The 25,273-nt window shown below is 42.5% G+C and overlaps 1 protein-coding gene across 3 annotated transcripts in view; it reads right to left on the bottom strand.

Moving 5' to 3' along the window:
- Positions 1-25,273, bottom strand: part of SLC2A9 (solute carrier family 2 member 9) — a 68,970-nt gene that overhangs the window by 11,599 nt on the left and 32,098 nt on the right. For all 3 annotated transcript variants that reach the window (XM_060279063.2, XM_088657455.1, XM_060279066.2), the window contains 5 exons: positions 14,944-15,076; positions 13,942-14,129; positions 10,877-10,987; positions 8,226-8,327; positions 3,758-3,833 (listed from right to left, as the gene is read on the bottom strand). In XM_060279063.2, coding sequence (XP_060135046.2) covers positions 3,758-3,833; positions 8,226-8,327; positions 10,877-10,987; positions 13,942-14,129; positions 14,944-15,076 — 610 coding nt within the window. The remainder of the gene's footprint in view (positions 1-3,757; positions 3,834-8,225; positions 8,328-10,876; positions 10,988-13,941; positions 14,130-14,943; positions 15,077-25,273) is intronic.

The following is a 25,273-nucleotide window of genomic DNA, read 5'->3' as shown; positions in this document are numbered from 1 at the left end:
TTCACTTCAATCACATTGTCTTTTTCAGTATGAAGTTGAGCATAATGGAAGGAGGAACACAAACCGAGGCTTCAAGGAAAGACAATCACATCAGTTAGGCCGCAGCTGTCATAAAATTATCTGATTTTAATTTTAAGCCTAAAATTCAAAGCATTAAAAAGACAAATGTACACAGAAGATAAAATGTGCACCATCTCATTTGCTGTCAGCTGTTGGCTTAATTTATTTTAAAATAACATGAAGTTGTATGAACTGAGCTGGTTTGCACGACACACTGTGGCTCGTGGTTAGAGAGGAGAGAGCTTCACTACGAGCCTCAGTTTGGATTTCACACCTTGAGTAAAACATTGGTAAGCAGCAAAACAGCTACAAGTTCCTTTTTGGGAGCTCCCAGGTTCATGTGGTCTTGCTAAGCCAAAGTTTAGTTAGCATGTCATGCAAACCAGGTCACTGCAACAGATTTATAAATATCAGTGTCATAGAATCATAGAATCATAGAGTTGGAAGAGACCACAAGGGTCATCCAGTCCAACCCCCTGCCAAGCAGGAAACACCATCAAAGCATTCTTGACATATGCCTGTCAAGCCTCTGCTTAAAGACCTCCAAAGAAGGAGACTCCACCACACTCCTTGGTAGCAAATTCCACTGCCGAACAGCTCTTACTGTCAGGAAGTTCTGAAATCTGCATATTCCTGTAGTCAAAGATTGGTTCATACATCATCTGAGGCCCTTCTTTCTGTGCCTCCTCCAGGAGAAGCAACACGAGAACCTGCCTTTTCTGTGGTGGCTCCCAACTTGTGGAAAGCTCTCCCCCGGGAGGCTTGGCTGGCGCCTTCATTACATATCTTTAGGCAAAATGAAAACATTCCTCTTCAACCAGGCCTGTCACTGATTAACATTCTACGTCCTTTCAAAAGTGTTTGTGGGAGGGGGGAATTATGGGTTTGTTTTTTGTTCTTGTTTTTATTATGCATTTTGTGTTTTATCTTGTATTTTTATGCTGTGAACTGCCCTGAGATCATCAGATGAAGGAGGTTATACAAAATTATTATCAATGATGATAATAATAATAATAATAATAATAATAATAATAATAATAATAGATGATGATAATAATTTCTTTGGGTGGATTTTTAAAACTCCTAAGTTCTTTATTGATCTGGATAATAGTAAACTCACAGGTGACAGTGAAAATAACCACCCATTGGTGTATCCAAAAAGAAAAGAGCAGCTTGTCTCAAATATCATAGATGTTGCTGTGAACTGCTTCCTAATCACTGCATAAGACCCCTGCTGGATCAGGCCAAAAGCCCATGTTCTCCATATTCTTGTTTCCAGATTGGCCAACCAGATGCCCCTACAGCAGGCATGTCCATCCAAAGTCCGTTTCAGGGGCCTAATCCGGCCCGCCAGTCGATTTACTCCTGGGGCAAAATCCTAAAAAACCTCAACAACTTTGGGGTAAAAAAAGCTCAACAACTTTGGGGTAAAATTGTAAAAAAAACCACAACGCTTAACAACTTCAATCCTAAAAAAGCTCAACTGCTCAACAACTTTGGTTGGCTCTCATGCATGTTCACTTCATCAAATCTGGTCCTCTTTGCCCTACAGGAAGCAAGGTCTGACTGCAAAAGCACTCTCCCCATTTCTAATTTCCAGTAATTGTCTAAATCACTTTTAAAGCCACATAACTATGTATTTTCCTTAGAGATAGCTAGTTGAGCAAGAAAAAGAGCAAAGTTTTCACTGTGATATATTTCTGCTCAGATTGCTTCAGTGTGAGTCCAAAACACATTAGGAAGTTATGACTGACAGAGTCGTAATGGGGGAAAAGCTGTGCACAAAAATAGACTACCATTTGGAACAAAAGAGAGAAAACTGTATTTGCTTTTAAAAACTATGAAAGTTCTAAACTGTAGCTGGCATCAAATGATAAAATAACTTTCAGTAATGGATTGAACAGCACTGTCAAATGTATTTCTGCAGGTTCTATTAGAAAAGTGTAAGCTAACATTTACATGCATACTTTTTGCACCTCAGGCCTAAAGTTGTTAGCGGTTCAATTCCTACCCATATAAACTTCAACTACCTAAATGCATCAAAACATAACTTCCTCAAGGGACCATTTTACACCAAGCTCAGGCAGACTCCAGGCATTGCTTCTTTTACCAGAGCTACAAGCAAAATAATTACTTGGAAGATATGAAGCTCTCAAGTCCATCAAGCTTGGTAATGTCTACAATGACTGGCAGTGGCTCCCCAAAGTTTCAGGTAGGGGGATATTTGGGGTTGAATCTAGATCAGGGGTCAGCAAACTTGTTTTAGCAGGGGGCCAGTCCACTGTCCCTCAGACCTTTTGGGGGGCCGGACTATATTTTGGAAAAAAATATGAACGAATTCCTATGCCCCACAAATAACCCAGAGATGCATTTTAAATAAAAGGACACATTCTACTTATGTAAAAACATGCTGATTCCCAGACCGTCTGCGGGCCAGATTGAGAAGGTGATTGGGCTGGATCTGGCCCCTGGGCCTTAGGTTGCCTACCTATGAGCTAGATGCAAATTGGTGGCTTTGGGGAGCAGAGCCATACTGCTCCCCATGAGAAACTTGTAGATACATATCTACACCTGAGGTCAAAGACTCTCTAACAGCCTAATTTAGAAACTATATATATTGCCATTTAGTTGCTTTTAACATGTGGTAAGCTTCCCTAAAGCATTGTGCTTATGCTGAAATGGTAGAGTATGACTCCTCCTAAACAAGCAAATTTCCGTTGCTAAACTGAGAGTCCAAAACCTTTGTCAATCTGGTGCAAATCATCTGGAGATCCACCAGTAGATCTACCTTCTGCCCAGCCCCGATTTACCTCAGATTAAAATTCATTATTGATGTCTTATGGATGACTTCATGAAGTACATATACTGTAAATTACAGGAGGGTACTCAAGTTTGTCTATAAGTAGTCAGAAGAATATTCGGTTTAGAAACACTGGGTTTTATCCAACACTCTGTAAGCAGAGTTCCGCTCATGCAACAACAGGATTTCTCCTTCCTGTCCTCTCCCTTCGTGCCCCCAAAATCTGTTCCAGAAGGTCTCCCAACCCTCCAGAGCACATTTTGGTGGTGTGCAGGGGGCTGTAGAGAAGAGGAATTGGATACAATCCATTGTAAGCTTACAGCTAAAAGCATAGGTGCCAACTCCCAGCTTGAAAAATTCGGGATCGGTGCGGCGTGGCACCGGAAATCGCGCTGCGGCCATTTTGGAACTGGGCAGAGTGGCACTGGAAGTCGCTTCTACGCATGCTCTGCCCATTTCCAAAATGGCTGCAGCACCAGAAATCGCTTCTGCGCATGTCCAGAGACTCCCAACATGCACAGAAGGAGCCTCCCCGGGCGGTAAGAATCCGGGGGATTTACGGGTTTTTTTAAAATCCAGGCTGCCAGTGGGAAATGGCTGGAGAAACGGGGGTTTCCTGAGGAATACGGAAGACTTGGCAGCTATGGCTAAGAGACGTCAGAACCCACAGTCAGATCAATGGTGCCTTCCAGTACTAACCTAGGTAGATGAACGTATCTACAACACACCGTACTTCATATTGTCATTATAAGCATTGAATTCTCCTCGTCTGTTTCAACACTCCCACCCTGATGGACATTCATAGGCTAAAACAGGAAATATACTGCCCCTAATACAACAGACTTCAGTATGAGTGGCTGATAGTTCACTTAAATTCATTTGAAAAAAAATTGTTACCTGGTCCAATACAAAATGATGCAATTATTGCAAGAATGCAGACTATACTGAGGTATCGAAGCCAGACTGCTTGATCCTGAAAAAAATACATTGGAGAGGTATTACTAATGTGCAAATACATAGAAGTCATGGTTATAATAAGTGCCAACAATCATCCAGGCTTTCTGTACTCTTAGATTCTGTAGTCATGCACGCAAAAATGCAAGATCTATAGAAAAAGATTACTAAATATATAGTAATAATATGCTGGTATGTTTTAAACAGATTTTATATACTGTATATACTTGAGCATAAGCCGACCCAAATATGAGCCAAGGCACCTAATTTTACTTCAAAAAGCAAAAATAACAACAACAAAAAAAAAAAACTGGGAAAACTTATTGACTTGAGTATAAGCCGAGGGTGGGAAATGCAGCAGCTACTGGTAAATTTCAAAAATAAAAATAAATACCATCCCATGTCTTTTCCAGCTGTCGGCGGCGGGGTGGGGGGAGAAGCGGCGAGGAAGGATCCCTTCCTCGCCGCTTCTCCCTCCCCGCTGCCTTGCACAGAGCAGGCATAGGACGGGGGTTCGGAGAGTCGCAGCGCAGCGCTTCTCCAAACCCCAGGTCCTGTGCCTTTCTCCGCTGCCTCACTCGAATATAAGCCGAGGGTGGCTTTTTCAGCACATTTTTGGTGCTGAAAAAGTAGGCTTATACTTGAGTATACAGTGGTACCTCTACTTACGAATAACTCTACTTACGAATGTTTCTACTTACAAATGGAGCTCCGTCCGCCATCTTGGATGCTGTTCAGATAGGATTTTTTTCTATTTACGAATTTTTAGATAGGGTTGCTTCTACTTACGAATTTTTTCTCCCAATGCATTTCTATGGGATTCGACTTACAAATTTTTTCGACTTACAAATGTGTGTTCGGAACGCATTAAATTCGTAAGTAGAGGTACCACTGTATATGGTGTGTGTGTGTGTGTGTGTGTGTGTGTGTGTGTGTGTGTATGTGTATATATATATATATATATATTCAATATATATTCTATCAGTGTTCAATTGTATTTTGATTACTGATTTCTCTATGTTTTTAGCGGTTCCTGTTTTTATTTGAGTCCTGCTCAGGGGGAAAGGTGGGGTATAAATAAATATATAATAATAAAAAAGATGAACTCCTTGGTTTGCAAAGTAACACAGCCCCTAGAGCGTGGTGATATGAGGCTTATCATTTCTGCGCCAGCGAATAACTACTCAAAATGGCATACACAAACTATCATGTCAGAAAGGCATGCACTGCTACAAATAAACCCAGTATATATCATTGGGTTTAAGAACTCTTTCCACTTGACCGCTTACTTCAGTAACAAAAAAAGCAGCAAAAATGGAAATACTGTATGGATCGTTCTAAAGGATCGTTCTAGGTCTCAAAGTAGAGATTCCGGCATCTCAAGTGGTGGGAATTAGTACCCCAATCTCTGCTATGCTGCAGCAGCACCCATACAATGTTCAAAGCTGGAAGTACGGCTCTTCAGACTAGCCATGACCTGAGGAACTAAGAGCAGTCTGTTTGGGTCTAAATCCAGGTTGGGGTCTTCAGCAACTCAATGGACTGAGAACCATATGGACGACTTCGCCTCGCCTCCCTCCCCAATCTAGTGCTGATCACCAGCCTGTCTTTGATTATAGTTGTAATGTTTTCAATATTCGGTTGGAAGCCACCCAGATGAGCAGGGTTGTTGTTGTTGTTTAGTCGTGTCCGACTCTTTGTGACCCCATGGACCAGAGCACGCCAGGCACTCCTGTCTTCCACTGCCTCCCGCAGTTTGGTCAAACTCATGTTCGTAGCTTCGAGAACACTGTCCAACCATCTCGTCCTCTGTCGTCCCCTTCTCCTAGTGCCCTCAATCTTTCCCAACATTATTATTATTATTATTATTGTTATTGTTATTGTTATTGTTTTTGCCTATGGCACCTGCCTAATTTGATACCTGACCCCATGTCTGCCATTCACCCTGTCTTCTGCCTCTGACTCAAAGCCATTTATCTCAATTTCCTCCTCCACCCAAGTTTCTTGTAATAATATGATAAGAAAGGAATTAATATATTTTTGAAATTCTCGATCTAATTTTTTACTTTTCCATCCAGCAATGTTCCAACTTAATATTGAAGGCTGGGGATTCCTCACTCTTCCGAGTACCTGTCATTCAGAAGGTTGGCTCAACTTTAATACGGGGAGAGGGGAGCCACTAAAAAAATCAGTTATTTTCCTCTGATGAAAAACCCCTCGCAAAAGCTGAATGGGGGGATTTGCAAGGTTATCTGACTGTTGAACTTGGCCACTCATTCCTCTAGGAGTAGGACCTTGGGCAGGGGAGGTCCCCTTTTCCAGGAAAGTTTGGTGGGCCACCAGGTGCGATCCAGCTATCTCGTCAGACGTTTGGTCTCTCTGTGGCCTGCTACTGGTCTTTTGGACTACTTGATTTATGTGGCCTGTGTCTGACCCCCTTAATCTTCTGTCTGTGCGGAAATCCAACCCTGACCAAGAAAGACACTTCAGCTTGGCCTATTTGCTTCTATTTTTAATATACTGTACCTGTATCTAAATGAAACAGAATGGCAACTGATCTGTACTGAACAGTGAGTCTAATGACGAAGGTGTTAAGCCACACATGGGGAAGAGCTGTAACTTAGTCATAAAACACATACTGTGCATTTGCGAGACCCCGTCTTCAATCCTCAGCATATCTACCTCAAAAGGGTGGCCTGAAAATGGCCACTCTGGGAGGCTTATCTGGGTGGAATCAGTATAAGGCAACTTACTACATCCAAGCTCTGGCTAAAAATGTAGATATGCTCATGTTTGCACACTACTTGAAGCAACTCTTTCCTGGGAAATATGTGTTAACCTTTGTGTGAGGAACGGAGATCATGACTTTGCCTGGGGAAAGACAATGTACTGAAAGTTCACCCAAAGCCTGCTGTTTTGACCTGTCAGAATTATAGCTTTCATCAGTTTGAGAGATGCCCTCTGGAGCAACAGAAGCTGTACAATAATCGATGCAACAGGAGAGAAACAAGTCAGGGATGAAAATGACTTCTACTACTTAGTTCTGTGACCTCCTTCAGAACCTTCTTTTGACCATTTAAAAAATAGCCACTTGGAAAGTAAATGTTAATCATGTTGGGCTCCTGACATTTAGAGCAAATAACAAATATTCACTTTTTTAAATCAAAATATTTAAAACGAAATTGCCAAAAAGCAACAGGATATATATGAGTGATATAATCTTTCAGATACACATACAGTGAAACCTCGGTTTACAAACACCTCAGTTTACGAATTTTCGGTTTATGAACGCCGCAGACCCATCTGGAATGGATTAATCCACTTTCCATTACTTTCAATGGGAAAGTTCGCTTCAGTTTATGAACGCTTCAGTTTATGAACAGACTTCCGGAACCAATTACACCCATGCTTCGGGTTAAGTATGCTTCAGGTTGAGTACTCCGCGGACCCGTCTGGAACGGATTAATCCACTTTCCATTACTTTCAATGGGAAAGTTCGCTTCAGTTTATGAACGCTTCAGTTTATGAACAGACTTCCGGAACCAATTACACCCATGCTTCTGGTTAAGTACGCTTCAGGTTGAGTACTCTGCGGACCTGTCTGGAACGGATTAATCCACTTTCCATTACTTTCAATGGGAAAGTTCGCTTCAGTTTATGAACGCTTCAGTTTATGAACAGACTTCCGGAACCAATTGTGTTAATAAACCGAGGTACCACTGTATTTAAAACACAGAATTAGGGCTGCTGAAGAATGAATGCTGAACTATGGTTTAGGGACCATGGTTGTGTTGGGAATTATGCATTACCAACCTCAACCTCACAATTCAAAGTGAATTGGAGTTCTGCGATCTCTTCAGTCTGGGTTAGCAGCAATGCTCACACACTATGCAAGCCAGAATAAAGGAGGATAGGGAGAATGAATATGTTTGATCCCAGATAGTATTTTTACTAATCCTAGTTCAAACAAACCAGAGTTTTGAGAACCAAGGTTAGATTAAAATAGTATTATCATGTTATTATATTATATTATATTATATTATATTATATTATATTATATTATATTATATTATTATTGTATTAGTTTCCTTTTATACAAATGATCAAGAGACGTTGTGGGAAAAGGTTCTAGCCCCTCGTTTTTCTCTTACACAAATGGGTAGTGAATGAAACACTTTATTATCCCTAAACTGTTTCATCTTGAAACCTCCAAGAACAATTTCAGTTGTGAAGCTTTTGGTTTTCTCTTGGCTAAACGTAATTTTAAAAGGACATAAATAACTGACGGTGTAATAGTTAACTCACACATGACTTCAATGTCAAAGTTGCACATTAAATATCACACACTGTGTAGAAGAAAGAGCAAGGAGAATTGTCTGATATTTAAGCTGAGCAGGGCAGGTTTACATACCTGTAAAGTCATACACACAGTGAGTATTACAAAGAAGAGGACCATCAAGCCAAACCCCCCGATCAGAAGAGGTCTGCGTCCGAGTCGTTCTATCACTAAGCCCTGAGGAAGAAAGATAAACAGTGTCTCGTTTTCTAATGAAACCAGAGGCATCCTGGATTTACGTGGTCAACTCTTGTAACTCCTCACAGATCAATCTAAGGGCAATGGGAGTCCATGTCTCTCAGGGAATCCTAAAGATGCTAGGATTAGTCACTTGGATCACAATGCTATACTTTAAACAACACAAACAAAAAACTCTCCAAACTGGAACATGCACAACTTTTTTCATATTCCAGGTGTTGTAAATTTCTATATATGAAATGCATGATTAGATCAAAAAATCATATAGAGCATAAACCATTGGTCTGCTGCATAAACTGCACTGAAGTGGAATAATGGTTTGTGTCCACCGTTTACAACCAAATTAATATACCATTAAGTCACACTAGCAACAGTATTAATATTCTAAAGGGTGCTCACCAGTGTTTGTCAGAGTGAATTTTCAGAGGCTCTGCACACATGGAGTAATGAGTACCTACTTTGTGTTACTTTGTATACTCTGTGCATAAACTATTTCAAAAACTCTGCATGTTTTATATTAGAAATATTTAATTTAACCATGCACCTAGAGAAGTGTCATGAAAGCATATAAGAGAATATTAGGGAGAGTGTCAGCAATTAGGGGCATCTGAGCCTCTGCCAGTGGGTCAATTCACACATGCCTGCACATCACATGCACAGAAAACCACATTACATTTTTGGCTCCGTGGAAAGTTGGTTGCAATTCCACTTTTAGTGGCTCCTGCAGCACACCCCTCTTATTAAGCATGTGTTCTTGCATTAATTAATTAAAAGTTGAATTAAACCAGGCAGTTTTTTCATTCCTCCTTGCTCATGACCTCACATTCCATTTTTAGCTTTGCTGCTATGGGAACTTGCCTTCTGTCGGAACTGGATATAATATCAAAGACAACAAAGCAGCAGAATTTTCTGCATGGAAAGGACTAAAAAAAAGTCAACACAATCAATGGCATTGACTTCAGCGTTTGCTTTGCCTAGCTTTGCTCAGCTGCACTGATCTTACAATTTATCGAGAGCAATGAATATGAATTATGTTTATCAAGGCTGTTCCTAAGCAGGTCTAGTCAAATGAAGTGCAAAAGCAAGCGGGCTTAGGACTTGGGTAATCGCTGAGCAGCCCATTTGAATAAATTCATCAAGTTGATATACAAACATAGAGTAATACATTCTTGGATCTCGCCCCCTCCACTTGGAGGCTGCAATCCTATGCACCCCGACAGGTGAATGAGGCTCACATTTCATTTATTGTAGTTGCATAATTCTCCCCCCCCTTAAGATGAATTAATTATAAGTACCCAAGCTAAGCAAAGAGGCAGACCAGGACTGGGGCTGCTTTGCCTTTTGCCTGCTCAGTATTGCTCCCTTGAGCTGTTCCGCAGTGAGGGAACAGACAGAAGTCCCCACAGCATCTTTTCATCCTCAGGAAGAAAGCCAGCTATGGGGCAATTTTGATTGTGACATATTTGTAAATTACTTGTACACTGTTAAATATATGACATGATCCAACCATAGTCTTAGGCAGGCTTTCTCTTACAAGCAAGTCCCACTGCTTTCAGGATTGGAACTGTGAACATCACTGATTTCAGGGCACAAAAGTTATTCATATGCTTTTAAAATAAGTAAATGGGTCTGGACTGTGCATCCTTTTAAATGTATATAGGCCCTACATTTTAAAAGTAACTAGTTCTCAATGGTTGTGGTCATTTTCTAACATGAGGCTTTTTGTACCACAGAAAACAATCTCTCTCTCTCTCCCCCCTTTCCCCCCTTTCTTCCCCTTTGTGGTGACATAGGCTAAAATAAACATTGGCCTAAATTCAGAACTATAACATATTTATTCACTGTTTACCACCCCCCTACTCTTCTTCCCTGTACTGGATTTTAGATAGCAAGGTTCACAGTACTCCATACCTGCCAAGTTGCTGTCCGAGAAATAAGGGACCGGGCCGCAAGTAGCAGACCGGAAGTCGCGCTGCAGCCATTTTGGAACTGGGCAGAGCAGCATCAAAAGTCGCTTCTGAGCATGCTCCGCCCAGTTCCAAAATGGCCGCCGCGCCAGAATAAACCGGGGAAAAACAAAAAAATCCATTTTTTTTTCAGCTAAGAACAGCTGGAAAAACGGGGATTTCCCGGAGAATACGGGAGACTTGGCAGCTATGCAGTACTCTGTAATATGGGACACATGGATGCTTTAGTTGAGATTCCTACATTGCAGGGAGTTAGGCGAGATAACCCTCAGGACTCATTCCAGTTCTGTGATTCTATGACATACACACATTAATGGTGCTATTTAAATAAATGAAAAACTAATACAGCAATAAACTAGATTCATCTAATTTATTGAGAACTCATAATGACTGCAGACTTGAAATTTTCTGCATCCCAACCTCTTAAAATATTGAGTAAAGTTGAATAAAGTTTATAAAACATAGCCCCTTCTGTCTGCTTTTTGCCTGAAAATGCCACATCAAATCCAAAGAGGAGGAAGCTAAAAGGATTCTACAGGGCATAGAAGACACAGTACTTACGGAGAAAATGGCAGCCAAAATCTCAACCCCTCCTGTGCTTAAAGTAACATATGGGATTATTTCAGGACTTAGTCCAGCCCCCTTGAAAATGTCATTTGTGTAGAACCAAATCTGTAACAAGAAACCATTTCTTTTCAGTTATTTGATTTCAAAAAGGTTTTTAGAATCTAATTACAACGTAAGACTACATACATTTAATGCCTCAGTAGTGATGGACTGGCCAAAGGATGCAAATTACTGTGTTGAGCATCTTGCCCAGTAACATCCAACCGGACGTTAACAGCACAACTCTGTGCTCCAATTGTGCTGGAGCACTTTAATAAACCAAATTAGAAACACGCGACTGATCTAATATGTAGAGATTTTGTTGAACGTTGTGGTGTTATATAAATACAATGAGCTGGGTGTACCATAATGTAAAACATTATGGCAGCCTCCCACCCTGCAAAAAAGAAAAGTGCTTTATTGAGGAAAGAAATCTGAATTTCACACAACGTAGGAGCAGCAACAGTTGCTCTCTAAAGCGATCGTCTGGAAAGTCCCTTGACTGTAAATTTAAAGAAGAAGAAACAATATGTTGATATACTGTATTATTTTTCAGTTTACCCTAGCTGGAAGCTCAGGACATTAGCAAATGGCTAAATCTGGAAAAAGATATAGGCAAACAACAGGACAGTGTTATTGTCTGTGCTGCTTAACACTCTCAACGCTTCTCCCTAACCGTAACCTATTATTTATCATCCTCTTCCAACCTAGCCCTTAAATAACTAAACTCTCCCAATTAAAGGTAAAGGTAAAGGGACCCCTGACCATTAGGTCCAGTCGTGACCAACTCTGGGGTTGCGCGCTCATCTCGCATTATTGGCCGAGGGAGCCAGCGTACAGCTTCCAGGTCATGTGGCCATCATGACAAAGCCGCTTCTGGCAAACCAGAGCAGCACATGGAAACGCCGTTTACCTTCCCGCTGTAGCGGTTCCTATTTTTCTACTTTCATTTTGACCTGCTTTCGAACTGCTAGGTTATGTTAAGTTTTTGTTGTTGTTGTTGCAACTCTCCACCCTCAAAGGGATGCTCTCTCACAGCTTTTTCAAGAGTGCAGAACCCCACATGGCACACACCATTTCTACTGAGTCTTTAAACCTACTCTATGAGTAATTCTTAGAGGGAATCAATATCACTTCATTTCGAGATTCCCCCTTCTCTTTGAAGACATCTACTACATCTTCTTGCCACAATCCCAGATGTTCCCATTCTATTTCCAGCACTTCAAGTGCAGGACTGGGGAGGGAAAAAAAACCTGCCTTGGTTATTTCACTACACATGGCACTTTTCTATTTCTTGTAAGTATAATTATAAGAAGAGCTGTAAACCGAATAGATGACAAGATAATTCCATATCTTTTCTCAGTAAAGTATCCACAACAGGGAACAGAACAAGCCTGTCATTAGTACTGAAATCCTGCAGTTAGTCGAAAGCTATACTTTTTGTGGGATGTCTTTTGTAGGTTTATTGAAGGTATGATGAAGTGCGATTTTCCTCTTATCCACAGCAGACAGCGAAGAATTTCTCAGTAACATCTAATTAACTCTTAGAAAGATACTGCCAAAAAATTGTTACGAATTGCTTTGGAAGGTGCAAAAGGTTTTCCTTTTTGAAAAGGACACATAGTAATTTTCAAGTTATCCCTTAATTAGATGTGGTCATGCCATCATCCCAGGTAGCTTATTTAGAGAGCAACAGAATTCATTTGGGGTGTTGGATTTGCTCCGCAGATGTCAGTCTCTGTGAAAGAATGTTTTCCATGTATTTCAAAGTGAAGCATGATGATCCCATTTCATCTGAGCCAAATGCAATATATTGGGGCTGCCTAGGCTTGGTAGTTATGATGAAAAGAAGGCATCTACTGCATCTAAGAACATAAGAATCTTCTCCTGGATGAGGCCACTGGACCATTGCTCCAGCATCCTGTTCTCATAGTGGCTGGAAGGAGGGAGGGAGATTGGCCAGCCAACAGCTATTCTGCAACTGCTGGCAGAAAAAGACTGAAATCAGGTTGTTAACTTAGTGATCTGACTTGGACTTGAATTTGCCCTTCAGGAAGTTTAATGGGTCAGGGAGTAAGGCATAACCAGTGAAAAAGAAGAACAAAGATTCAACAGGAAAAATGAGTTAATGCATCTCTCTCTCTCTCTCTCTCTCTCTCTCTCTCTCTCTCTCTCTCTCTCTCTCTCTCTCTCTCTCACACACACACACACACACACACACACACACACAAACACACACACAAAAAACAAAACAAAACAAAACACACCTACTTACCTACAAACATTATTACTGAGCTGAAGACAATAGCATTGGCTCAATAACTATGAGATCTATCCCATCAATACTAGGGAATTTAGGAATGTGTTTTGAAGAATCAGTGCACCATATTTTGCCTTATGTTGCTGCATCTTTCTTCAAAGTTCATAGTATGAAGATAAGGGGCTATATCCAATGGTGGCATCCCACTTGGGAAACAGATATCTGCTTTGGCAAATGGGACTTATCCTTCCACCCTTCCCCCTGCAGCCTCAAAGATCTGCTAGAAGGATTAGAGGAATTATCCAGAGGATTGGGAGCTGCAGGAGAAAAGGAGTAAAAATCCCATCACGCCCACTGGTATAAAGTTGCCCAGTGCTACTTGCTGAATTAAACATTGTGTATCAATAAAAACACTGATTATTTTTGGTAACAGTGCTTATCACCGGTTTGGCTCTACCCTCTGATCCACTGGGGGGCTGGCAGGGGAATGATAGTGCTGGATTAAAGGCCCTCTGAGCCCAGGCTTGCAGGGGAAGGAGACTTTGGTCTGAAAGAGGCATTGCAGGGGGTTGGACTGGATAACCCATGGGGTCCCTTCCAACTCTACAATTCTATGATCCTATGAGAGGACAAACCCTTCATTTTGCCTTTCTAAAAGCCCTTCCATTCAGGGTTTTGAGGCCGTCACCAAAACATTCTAGAAATATTCTAGACAGATCTTGAAACATTGGAGCAAAACATAGAAATGTATCTCACTTACAGCATTAAGACCGCAGAGCTGGTAGCAGGCCATGGTTACAATTACGGTGAGGATCTGCCATCGCTTACTGCTGTCACACAAAAGCTGGAAGATCGATGCTATCTGCGTGTTTCTCTGAACTCGACTCTCCTCCAAAACGTCTTCCACTTCATAGGACACATCAGATTTGCCAAGAAAGGTCTGAAACGCTGTAAACCCACAAATCATATATTTGTTTAGAATACAAATTGTGGTTGCGTTCGGACCAAGCAGACACAATGGATCAAAGAGTTAATTTGCATCAAACATTTCTTTTTTCCTGGCTAAAAAAATGGTTCTATAGCTCTGCCTCCATGTAAATTATACCAGGAACTTCATATGAGTTTGGTTCATCTCATAGACTTTGTGTACACTTGAGGTCCATGGGAACACAGATGTAGTGCTGAATATGGTATTGATTCAGCTCCTGGATACAAATACTGTAAGAAATAAAAAAAACCACCCACCCACAAATACATGCTAGGATTATAACCCTGGAGATTTGGAGAATGCAAACCTGCAGGCATAGCCATTGCCTATTTAGGTACGAATGTCAAAACAAAAAACAGTATTTTAAAACATAAAGCAATCCTCAACTTAAACGCCATCATAAAAATTAAACCAAACCAGCAGAGCTAACAGTAAATTGAAGAAGATCTTTTTGAGCAGTCCTGTCAACTGGTCACCTGAAAACATCCTAGGGATGAGGGCTGGCACACCACGCTGAGCAAGGCACTTCATATGGCAGGTGCCACCACCAAGAAAGCCCTAGTTGCAGGAGACAGATACTTTGAATGAAACAGAATTGCACGGTGGAAAAGCAGATTGCGAGTGCCTCGAGTGTTTTGATATTATGCAATTTTTGTAGGACTCTTGGAGTTAAAGAAAGGAGACTGCAAAACAAAGGGATATTTGCACTTTCAGGGGAAATCCTGTCTTTCGAGGCAAACAGACAAATGATGGGAAAAAGAAGAAGAACAGCACCTTTTTCTGCCGCTTTTGTGTCGTGTCTTTCAAGCAGCAAAAAGCGAGGACTTTCCGGAAGAAAAGGCAAGACTGCCATTTGGATGAGTGATGGCACAATTATCATCCCAAATAAATAGGGCCACATGGATAACTGCAAGAGACAAAAGCAAAACAAAATGGAAAGGTAATGCTGGAAGAAAATACTGATCCAAATGTAATGAAGAAATAAACAGAAACATAGGGAGCATTCATAATCCAGTAGCAGACGCTCCTAAATCTAATCCGCGCATCTCTCTTTTTCTCCTTGGCTAGGAATATCTGCTTGATGACTTGGAAAGCCCCTGACAGTCAGAACGCACCACAAAGAGACCAACTGCCTATCTTGCATCAAGGTAGTTATTTATAAGGCCAGGATCTGGTGGTGTTTCCTCCGAGAGGGAATTCCAAAGAAGTGACACCCCAACTAAAATAGCTGCTCTGGATGCGACCACTGATGTGACCCCACCAGTAGGGTTGCCACCTTTGGTCGGGCAAAATACGGGACAGGTTGAGGGGCGAATCGGGGAGCTAAAAATCACATATATATTGAAATATACAAGGTTAGTTAGGATGTCTCTAGGCATCATCCTTATATCATCTGAGGTAACGCTGTAACCCTTTTACAAAAAAACAGAATTTCAAGAGATTATCTTTTCTCATTATCACAAAAGACAATAAAGTTGTTGTTTAAAAAGAAAAAGGGAACTAAAGGTGGCAACCTACAAAACTTCTCAGGGCACCCAGAGCTTGTTAGAGAAAGCAATAAACTTGAATTATATATTTCAGGGAACATCATTTCAGGTGTGTTACATCTGGCAGGTGAAAAAATAGTACATGTTAATTATTTATTGCCACAGGCTGGCAAATTCACAGCATCCACATGCCATGTACGTAATTTTTCTTGAAAGGAGCTGGCTTACTCAGCCAATTCAGATGCACTTGAGGGCCAAACTAAAAGAGTTGTCATTCACTGAATTAGCAGCTGCATGAATGGGATGTTAGAAGTCAACTGCAGACATGGAGGGATGATCCAGACTGGAAGGGTGGTAAGAGGCTTTAACCAGGGGGGGGGGGCGCTTCTGGACCTAATTCTGGCCCCGCCCATATGTCCTACACATGACATCATATATCTACAAGCAGGACATGAGCACAATGAAGTGTACGGTATTGAAAATGTAGGATACAGGCTCAGTGCTCTAAGCATCACTTTGCATACAGAACCTTCAATCTCAGTGCTCCTCCTCGGCCCCCACAAACTCCCTCTCAGGCTCTCTCTCTCCTCCTCCCACCGGATCCACTCTCTGGATGTGAAGTTTGGAGGGGGAGGGGGAGGAGCTTGAATACGTGAAAACATGCGTCATGTTTGAAGTCCGAACAGGACAGGGGACACTTTTCTTTAAAAAAAATGGGGGGGGGAGGACAATTATGTTTTTCTAGGGACAGGTGGCAACCCTATTTACCAGTCCTAAAAGTGTACAGGCAAGGAAGGCTACCTTTCCTAAGATAGGAGTGCCTGCATACATAGGAAACTGCCTTACGCTGAATCAGACCATGGCATCCATTTTGCTCAATACTGTCTACATTGACTGGCAGAGGGTCTCCAGGGTTTCAGACGGGGGTCTCCCCCATTCCTGTTTGGAAATGCCAGGGATTATACTTTTGAATGCAAGGCTGATGCTCCGCCACGGACCCCCTAGAACTGTGACTGGAAGCAAATGGATAAGAATAAAATTGGGAGAGCCAGTCATGCTGGAGGTGAGCACTAGAACTTTGCACCAATCCAGCAGCCCACCCCCATCTACTTTAACGCTTTGCAACACAGCAATAGCCACAGCGCCCTTTCCGTTTACATAACCTTCTGTGTCTGAATGCCTGGAGGTTTTTCTTAGCGAACAAAGCCTACGTGAAGGGCTATTTATATACCTGCCCGACTGCAGCTTCCACACACTTTCCAAGGGCAGCTGCGCGGAGAGTACATTGCAATATCTGAACCAAGGATGTCAACAGGATTTCCTGGGCCCAGGACACAGATGTGGATTGGGTCCTCCTCCCTTCTCTCGAAAGAGCATACAAATTTGCATAAAACTTTGAGCTGCATGCATTTTGTGTCATGTGCAAATGTGTTTCCTCTATTGCAGGTGGGGTGGAGGGCCCCAAAAGAAAGAATGGGGCACATGCAAGTAATATACTACCTAACAAGCAAAATGGCCCGGTTCACACATCACACGAAATCAGAATTAAAAACTGTGGGAATGTTCAGGGATCCAGGAGAGGATATATTGTTTGATTATATCCTTTCCAACTTGTGTTAACAAGTTCTACAATTTAGCAGAGTAACACCCCCCCTTTGTAAACTTGCACAGTGGATGTGTTTGCTCAGGCTCACTAAAGCCTCTAAAATAACTTTCGTTGGTAATTTCCCCTTCAGTCCCTCATAAAAAGATAGACACGACAGTCTTCTATAAAAGTATAAAAAGAGTTTACTCACACATTCTGTTCACAAATGGATCCCAGAAGGCAGGCTTAAGTTACAAAAGTAATATACACCTAGAAACTATCCCATATGGAGACAGTACCTTTGTCCTCTCTTGGCTGGAAGCCAAGAGCGCATCTTAGGCTAAGCAGATGTTGCTTCTTTGACGAATGTGGTCAGAGAGAGAGATATGGCTGACCAGTCCTGCTCTTTTGTTACCTGGGCAGGTGAGGTCATGCCCACCTCTAGTCACATGCAGAGGAAATTTGTCCCAGCCTAGGAGAAACAGGAAGTTCTGACTGGCTGGTCCAGACATCCCCTTTTATGTCCACTCTAGGGATGTTGTACTTGACTGCTCTTGTGTGTCACATCCCACAAAAACAAACTATGGTTTCATGTGCAGTGGTGCATGCTGCTCAAATGTTCTGGCTCTACCCCTCTCTGTTCCTGCCACACTGCCAGAAAGCAAGTCAGTCCATCTCGTAATGTCAAAACCTGGGCTCATGGATTGTTTTAGCCAGATAAACCGTGAGCTATTTCGTGGTGGCGTGGGAAGCAGCAGGATTGCTGAACTCCAAGAAGTGTTGCTGCTGGTGTATTAGTGCCAACCAACAGAACTGTGTGTCCATGCACATGCAAACAATCTGGATACCTCCCAAACAGGGCTTCAGCTGTCAGGTCACTCTGATTATCAGTGGCTGTTCAGATTGCATTATACAACCCCCCATTTTAAAAAAGATGGGAGTTGGAGAATATATATAAGAAGGTCACCAAGGTGGTCAAGGGCTGGAGAAAGAGGAAAGGGGAAATTGTTTGGGATTTGCTTTACGGGGTGTGGGGCAATAAAGCGGATATTAATTCTATAAATTAAGAGTGGACTAGAGGGAGTAGGGAGAGATTCTTTTTTCTCCCACTTTTACAATAGTAGAACCAATCAAACTTAGTGGCAGGAAGGTTCAGGGAAAGATGACCTTCAAACAACTTACTGGGTCAACTGCCACAATGTGGCAATAGAGGCAGCTACTGCTCTAGACCAGTCCACTGTCCCTCAGACCTTGTGGGGGCCCGGACTATATTTTGAAGGGGGAAAAATGAACCAATTCCTATGCCCCACAAATAACCCAGAGATGCATTTTAAATAAAAGGACACATTCTACTCATGTAAAAACACGCTAATTCCCGGACAATCCGCAGGCTGGATTGAGAAGGCGATTGGGCTAGATCTGGCCCCCGGGCCTTAGTTTGCCTACCCATGCTCTAGACTAGACACCCCCAAACTGTGGCCCTCCAGATGTTTTGGCCTACAACTCCCATGATCCCTAGCTAAGACGACCAGCGGTCAGGGATGATGGGAATCGTAGTCCGAAACATCTGGAGGGCCAAAGTTTGGGGGTGCCTGCTCTAGACCAGTGGTCCTCAACCTTGGGCCTCCAGATGTTTTTGGCCTACAACTTCCATGATCCCTAGTTAGCAGGATCAGTGGTCAGGGATGATGGGAATTGTAGTCTCAAAATATCTGGAGGCCCAAGGTTGAGGACCACTGCTCTAGACGGTTTAAAAACCGATTAGGCAAATTGATAGAGGCTTGCTGTATCAACGGCCACAATGTTCTCTTAGTAACTGTGTTAGTAAATTCATATATCCGACTTCAAGAACTGGTCTATTGCCCACACTTCTCTGTCCAATAAATGCTAATAGAACTTAAATATAAATGAGTGAATTCACAGCTGGTTGGAATATTGAGGATGCATTTTTTCCCTTTCAACCCAATGATTTTTAAAAATATGATACAGACGTCTCTTTCTAATCAAGTACACAAGGGCCTATTTTCTTGAAAACAAGAAAATCCTGTGAATTTGGTAGTATTACCCTAATAAATACTCTACAGCTTATTTGGATAGCTTACTTTGATTTTGTAGCAGTAGTTTTACTTACTATTAAAATGCAGTAAGAACTGTCCTCCTCGCTCTCTTTTATTTGTATTTCCCCCTTCTGACAGGTATTCTATATCGCTTGTTAAAAATATTCAAATACTTCTACCAGTTTAATACATCTGAGACCCAAATCAGAAATATGCTATAATTTCAGCATTCTTTTATTTCTTTATCTAAGCAGTATTACTCATGTATGAGATTCAACAAACAAACAAATTAATGCTATTCCATTAGCATAACTTCTTCCTTTGGAAAGGCATAAAGCGGCAGCTGAATGTAAAACACTAAAAATGATGATCCGCCAGTGTCTGAAATAAAATACTTTCTCATTTGAACTCAAGACCCACTATTCATTTTCTTAGCAAAATATTCAAAATTGTGTGTTTAAAAAATAAAAAAACTTGGTAAGATGTAGATGACACTGATCAACCTGAACTCATGTGTTGAAATTTGTGACTCCAAAGTTCATACTTAATAATATCCCAATTATGCACTACTAAAAGGAAAGGTCTGCTATGAAAGACATATAGCGTATGACAACCTTCCCTAACCTGGCAGTCCACAACATTCAGAGGGCACAAATCCCATCATCTCTTACCACTGAGCATGCTGGCGGCAGCTGTGGTACAATGTGAAGGAAGGCAGGTTGGGAAGGTTGATGCAGGACAAGGAATCTACCTGTGCGGACTGTATTTTTGCTGGTTCTCCCCATTCTGTTTTATGCATGCACAATACACATAAAAACAGGACTGAGGGTGGGCTGATCACATGAATAGGTGGGTCTACAGACAATGGCTGGGGCCACAAGGAGCAGATTTCTCCCCCATCTCCATGATGAGGTTAAACCTCTTTAGTTTCTCCTATATGGTTGCCATTCACTTATACTTGGAGGTGGGAATAAGCAACTGCGCATTGCCAGCGGTTGCCCTCCAAGAGCCCACAAAATGTTTATTTTAATGACTTATTTCAAAATGAAAGCATTTACATAATGATCTCTCACAAAGCATTGCGAGCTTTTGCATTCGTGTGTATCACAACATTTATTTTATTTTTTAAAAAAACCTTTAAAAACAATACAGACCTTTCCTTAAATTGACTGGCTACGTGTCAAAAAAGCCGTTCTTTCCTCATTCTTCGCAAGCTAAAGAGCTCTCAGGCTCTCTTTCTGGTCTACTGACCTTCAGTAAACATTGCTCTACAGCTTTCCCCCTCTGGCTTAGAAATGCTGAAAAACTGCTGATTCTTCCCTCCATGCTGCCTGCTTATGTGCAACGTGGGGGGGGGGGGAGAACGTGGATTAGGAGCAACTGGGAGGCCAGCTCTCTGCTCAGCTAAGGTCCCTGAACTATGGTAAGATTCAGTGATTTTTGTGGGGCTCAGGAGCAATGTTGCAGGCCACACTGATGGGCCATTGGCAGTGGGTCTCCCTTGTCGCTCCCACAGCCGATGCAAACCTGAGAAGAATGGGATGGAAACATATCGTTTTCTTTTGATACCTGAAAATCAAGATAGCAAGTTAGGACAGCACAAAAATTACTAGAAAATTGGGAGCAGGGGATAAATATTTGTTGAGTTTTTCCATTTTTCTAATCATATTTCTTAATTGGGTGAAGACAGAAGATCATTTGACCTGTTGCATGAGAACACTACTGGTTTTCCCAGTAGTGATGTATGGAAGTGAGAGCTGGACCATAAAGAAGGCTGATCGCCGAAGAATTGATGCTTTTGAATTATGGTGCTGGAGGAGACTCTTGAGAGTCCCATGGACTGCAAGAAGATCAAACCTATCCATTCTGAAGGAAATCAGCCCTGAGTGCTCCCTGGAAGGACAGATCGTGAAGCTGAGGCTCCAATACTTTGGCCACCTCATGAGAAGAGAAGACTCCCTGGAAAAGACCCTGATGTTGGGAAAGATGGAGGGCACAAGGAGAAGGGGACGACAGAGGACGAGATGGTTGGACAGTGTTCTCGAAGCTACGAACATGAGTTTGACCAAACTGCGGAAGGCAGTGGAAGACAGGGGTGCCTGGCGTGCTCTGGTCCATGGGGTCACGAAGAGTCGGACACGACTAAACGACTAAACAACAACAAATGAGAACATAAGAGCTCTGAGGTCAAGCCAGAGGCCCATTTAATCCTGTATCCTGTTCTCACAGTGACCAGCCAGCAGGCAGCACCTTTGCTTTGTGCCACAGCAACACTCTCCCCAACTGTGATTCCCAGTGAATGTTGCCTCTGACAATGGCTAGTAGCAACAGATCTTCCACAAATTTTTCCTGTTTAAAAGCCACCCAAATTGGCAGTGGCCAATCGATACCAGGGCATGTCTGAACCCTACATGAAATTTTCCTTACCACTTGACAATATAAGGAAAGGAAGAAAGGAAGAAAGGAAGAAAGGAAGAAAGGAAGAAAGGAAGAAAGAAAGGAAGGAAGGAAGCCAATGATTCTTGGCACCTCATACATTTAGTACAAGTCTTTTAAGGTTCCACAGGCTTATCTGTTGTTGTTGTTGTTGTTGTTAATATGGTTAATCTTCTGAAGCCATTCAGCTCGCTAATCGCTTTTTGCACCCTCATTCTTATGCGTCTGGTAAAGATGCAATGTTGCCAATTACTTAACCGCAATTAACCCCACCCTTCCGGAGTGCAAACTCCCACCAGCACTCTCAATTGAATGGCATTTTGACAGAGACATTAACCTTGGTTAAGGCTAACCAGGGCCGGCTCTAGGTAGAGTCCCGGTGGCGCGGGGTGCCAGGGCACCGGGCCGGTAGGCAGGGCGCTGTGCGGCAAAGCCGCGCGGAAGCCATGCTGCGCCCTACGAGGGCGGGGGTGCCGGAGTGATCTCCGCCCCTCAGCGCCAGGGCGCGCGACCTGCTCGAGACTGCCCTGAGGCTAACCAGGGAGTCCTACTTAACCCGGGCTCTGAAATCAGAAATGGAAGCCATTTTGTGGAGGTTTTCTCCTGCGCCTCCTTCCAAGATGCAGTTTTAATTCTATATACACGCCCTTAAGCGTTAATAGGCTTCCTACGCTGCACTATGCTACAAATGACTTTTGCTGATGCCCTATTGCTTAACCGATTGCTGTCCTGGGTCTGTGTGAGTCAAGTTTTCCTCCAAGGCAGTAACCCTGAGATTCTGCACCTCGTTCTACGACCTTCTTGAGTTATTAGCATAATCATGAAAAATGTCTGCTCTCTGCTTGTGGGTCAAAGTCAGGCAGGCTAGATAGAAGGCCAAAGTCGCTACACAGTAGACTGGGGGAGCAGCAGGAAGGACTACCTAGAATTTCCATTGGAGAGGCAGCTAATAGTAGGAGCAAGAGTTTGTAGGGCTGGGTGATATCTGGTTTTCAGCATCATGAAATATCACCAGCTAAACATTGTGATATACCAATATATCACAACGTCTGAAATAAGGATGGAGCTATAGAGGCATTGGCTGGCTTCACAGTTTTTCCTGCATTGTGATTTTTGAATAGCACACACACACATATAATGATTCACAATGTATTGCCAGGTCAAAAATTAGGAAACCAATATCACGATATGGACTTCAGACTGGCATTGGATGATATATCGCTGTATCACCCAGCCCTAGCAGTTAGCTCTCATTGCTATATTATTCAACATTTATCTCCACTAGTCTTTTCTTCTACATCTTGCCTGTGTGTGTTTCCCTTCACTAACGCTGTCCCCGATCATACTGTGTTTTAATTTGTTGGAATCCACCCGGAGGAGCCAGGGGAACCCATTAAGATGGATGGCATATAAATATATTATTATTATTATTATTATTATTATTATTATTATTATTATTATTATTATTCCCCCTTTCCCAGGGCTGAGTATCAGTATACATTCTAGCTGAGCTTGTAATATTGTGGTTCTAAACAACTCTCAAGCATTTGGGAGACCCTCGTGAGTCATGACTTTCCCCCATCAACTTCCTGCTTCTCAATCCCCTCACATTTGCTATCCAAAAACTGTTTGAGATTTTCTTGGCAATTGCCTACCCTCATGCAACTATGATAGCGCTACAGCAGGCACCCCCAAACTTCGGCCCTCCAGATGTTTTGGACTACAGTTCCCATCTTCCCCAACCACTGGTCCTGTTAGCTAGGGATCATGGGAGTTGTAGGCCAAAACATCTGGAGGGCCACAGTTTGGGGATGCCTGCGCTACAGTCACTGTTTCCAACTGGTTCAACAGCACCTACATCACATACCAGGTCCCGAGCTCCACTTAAGATTATGTCAAGAGTTACCCACAGAACTTTTAGTGCGACAGCCTTTACAACCCCATGCCTATTGACTTTAGGCAGGTATGTTTGCTGTACTCTCTTCAGTACCTGCTAAAATTTTTTTTTGGTTTTGTTTAGGCAACCTACCTGGACATGTGAAGATGACATGTATTTAGCTCCTAATGTATATGTTAGCTTTTGATTTTATACATATCGGTAATTGTATTTTTTAAACAAACAACCAAACAAACTTATTTCCACCCTTGACCAAAAAAGCAGTGCAGTTTTGAAATTAAAATCAATGAAGTTTTGAAAGAGTTGGTCCTCCTTCTCCACACAAAATACCATACCAACATAGACAAAAACCTGCCCTTCCATCTCTGGAACCATAATGCAAAATTTGGTTATGATATCTGTGGGTTAAACCACAGAGCCTAGGGCTTGCCGATTGGAAGGTTGGTGGTTTGAATCCCTGCAATGGGGTGAGCTTCCATTGCTCGGTCCCAGCTCCTGCCCACCTAGCAGTTCGAAAGCACGCCAAAGTGCAAGTAGATAAATAGGGACCACTCCGGCGGGAAGGTAAACGGCGTTTCCGTGTGCTGCTCTGGTTCGCCAGAAGCGGCTTTGTCATGCTGGCCACATGACCCGGAATCTGTCTGCGGACAAACGCCGGCTCCCTCGGCCTATAGAGCGAGATGAGTGCTGCAACCCCAGAGTCGGACACGACTGGACCTGATGGTCAGGGGCCCCTTTACCTTTACCTTATCTTAAGAGGGGTCCTCTTAAACACACAGTGAAGAAACAGCTTTCCAGAATATATGGGTTTGTATTCAGAATAGACTCTCTCACATTTGTGTTATTCATGTCTATTAAACTCAATGAGGAATCTTAGTAGGACTAGCATTGAATACAACCCATTGCTAATTTTTGCTAACCTGCTTAGAAGCTTTATTTACAACTAAGCAGTATACAAATCCTGTTCACTACATCATGTGGTTGACCTCCAAAATCTTCCCACATTCCAGAATGGTTACTCCGCTGCCCCCAGCCCACAAGTCACGCCAGCCTGGACATCTGTGCCAGCTGCCAGCACCACCAATTCTCCCTGGTTGCAAATTGCAACTTCTACACTTTTTGCCTGGCTAAGGAATGAGTTGAATTAGCTGCAGAGGTTTACAGGTGAGTCCCCTTGTCCTTCACAGGGCATAGCTTGCTAGCTGTGAAGGTGAAGAATCTGAGTGAAGGATGAAAAGGATGCTGTGGCTGCCGAGGGGACCTCAAAGCCCCTGATGAAAGCCTCCTCTTTGGGGGGACTCTCTTGCCTTGAAGCAAGGAGCTGCATTTAACAGATTGTTTTTGATCCCTTTCAACTTCACATCCTGTTTCAGATGTCTGCCTAGGGCGCCACTTAATCTCGAGCTGCCTCACGCTTTTTACCCTTTCCAATTCCGTGCATCTGCTATATATGGACACAGAAGATCAATACTGTACCGGAATAAGTGAATAAAGAACAACATATTGAGATAAAAAACGTTCAACGTATCGGATGATGCATTTACGCAGCGCAATATCGCCACCATGTGGTCATAACGCCTGTTATCGGTTGCAGTCTGAAGTTAGGCTTGCTATATCCAAGACCTGTGGGCTCTTCCAAAGG

This window comes from Zootoca vivipara, chromosome Z1 (assembly GCF_965207765.1).
Source record: "Zootoca vivipara chromosome Z1, rZooViv2.hap1.1, whole genome shotgun sequence".
In the NCBI taxonomy this organism is placed as follows: Eukaryota; Metazoa; Chordata; class Lepidosauria; order Squamata; family Lacertidae; genus Zootoca; species Zootoca vivipara.
The sequence above is the reverse complement of the archived record's forward strand: the minus strand, read 5'-3'. Positions and strand labels throughout refer to the sequence as shown.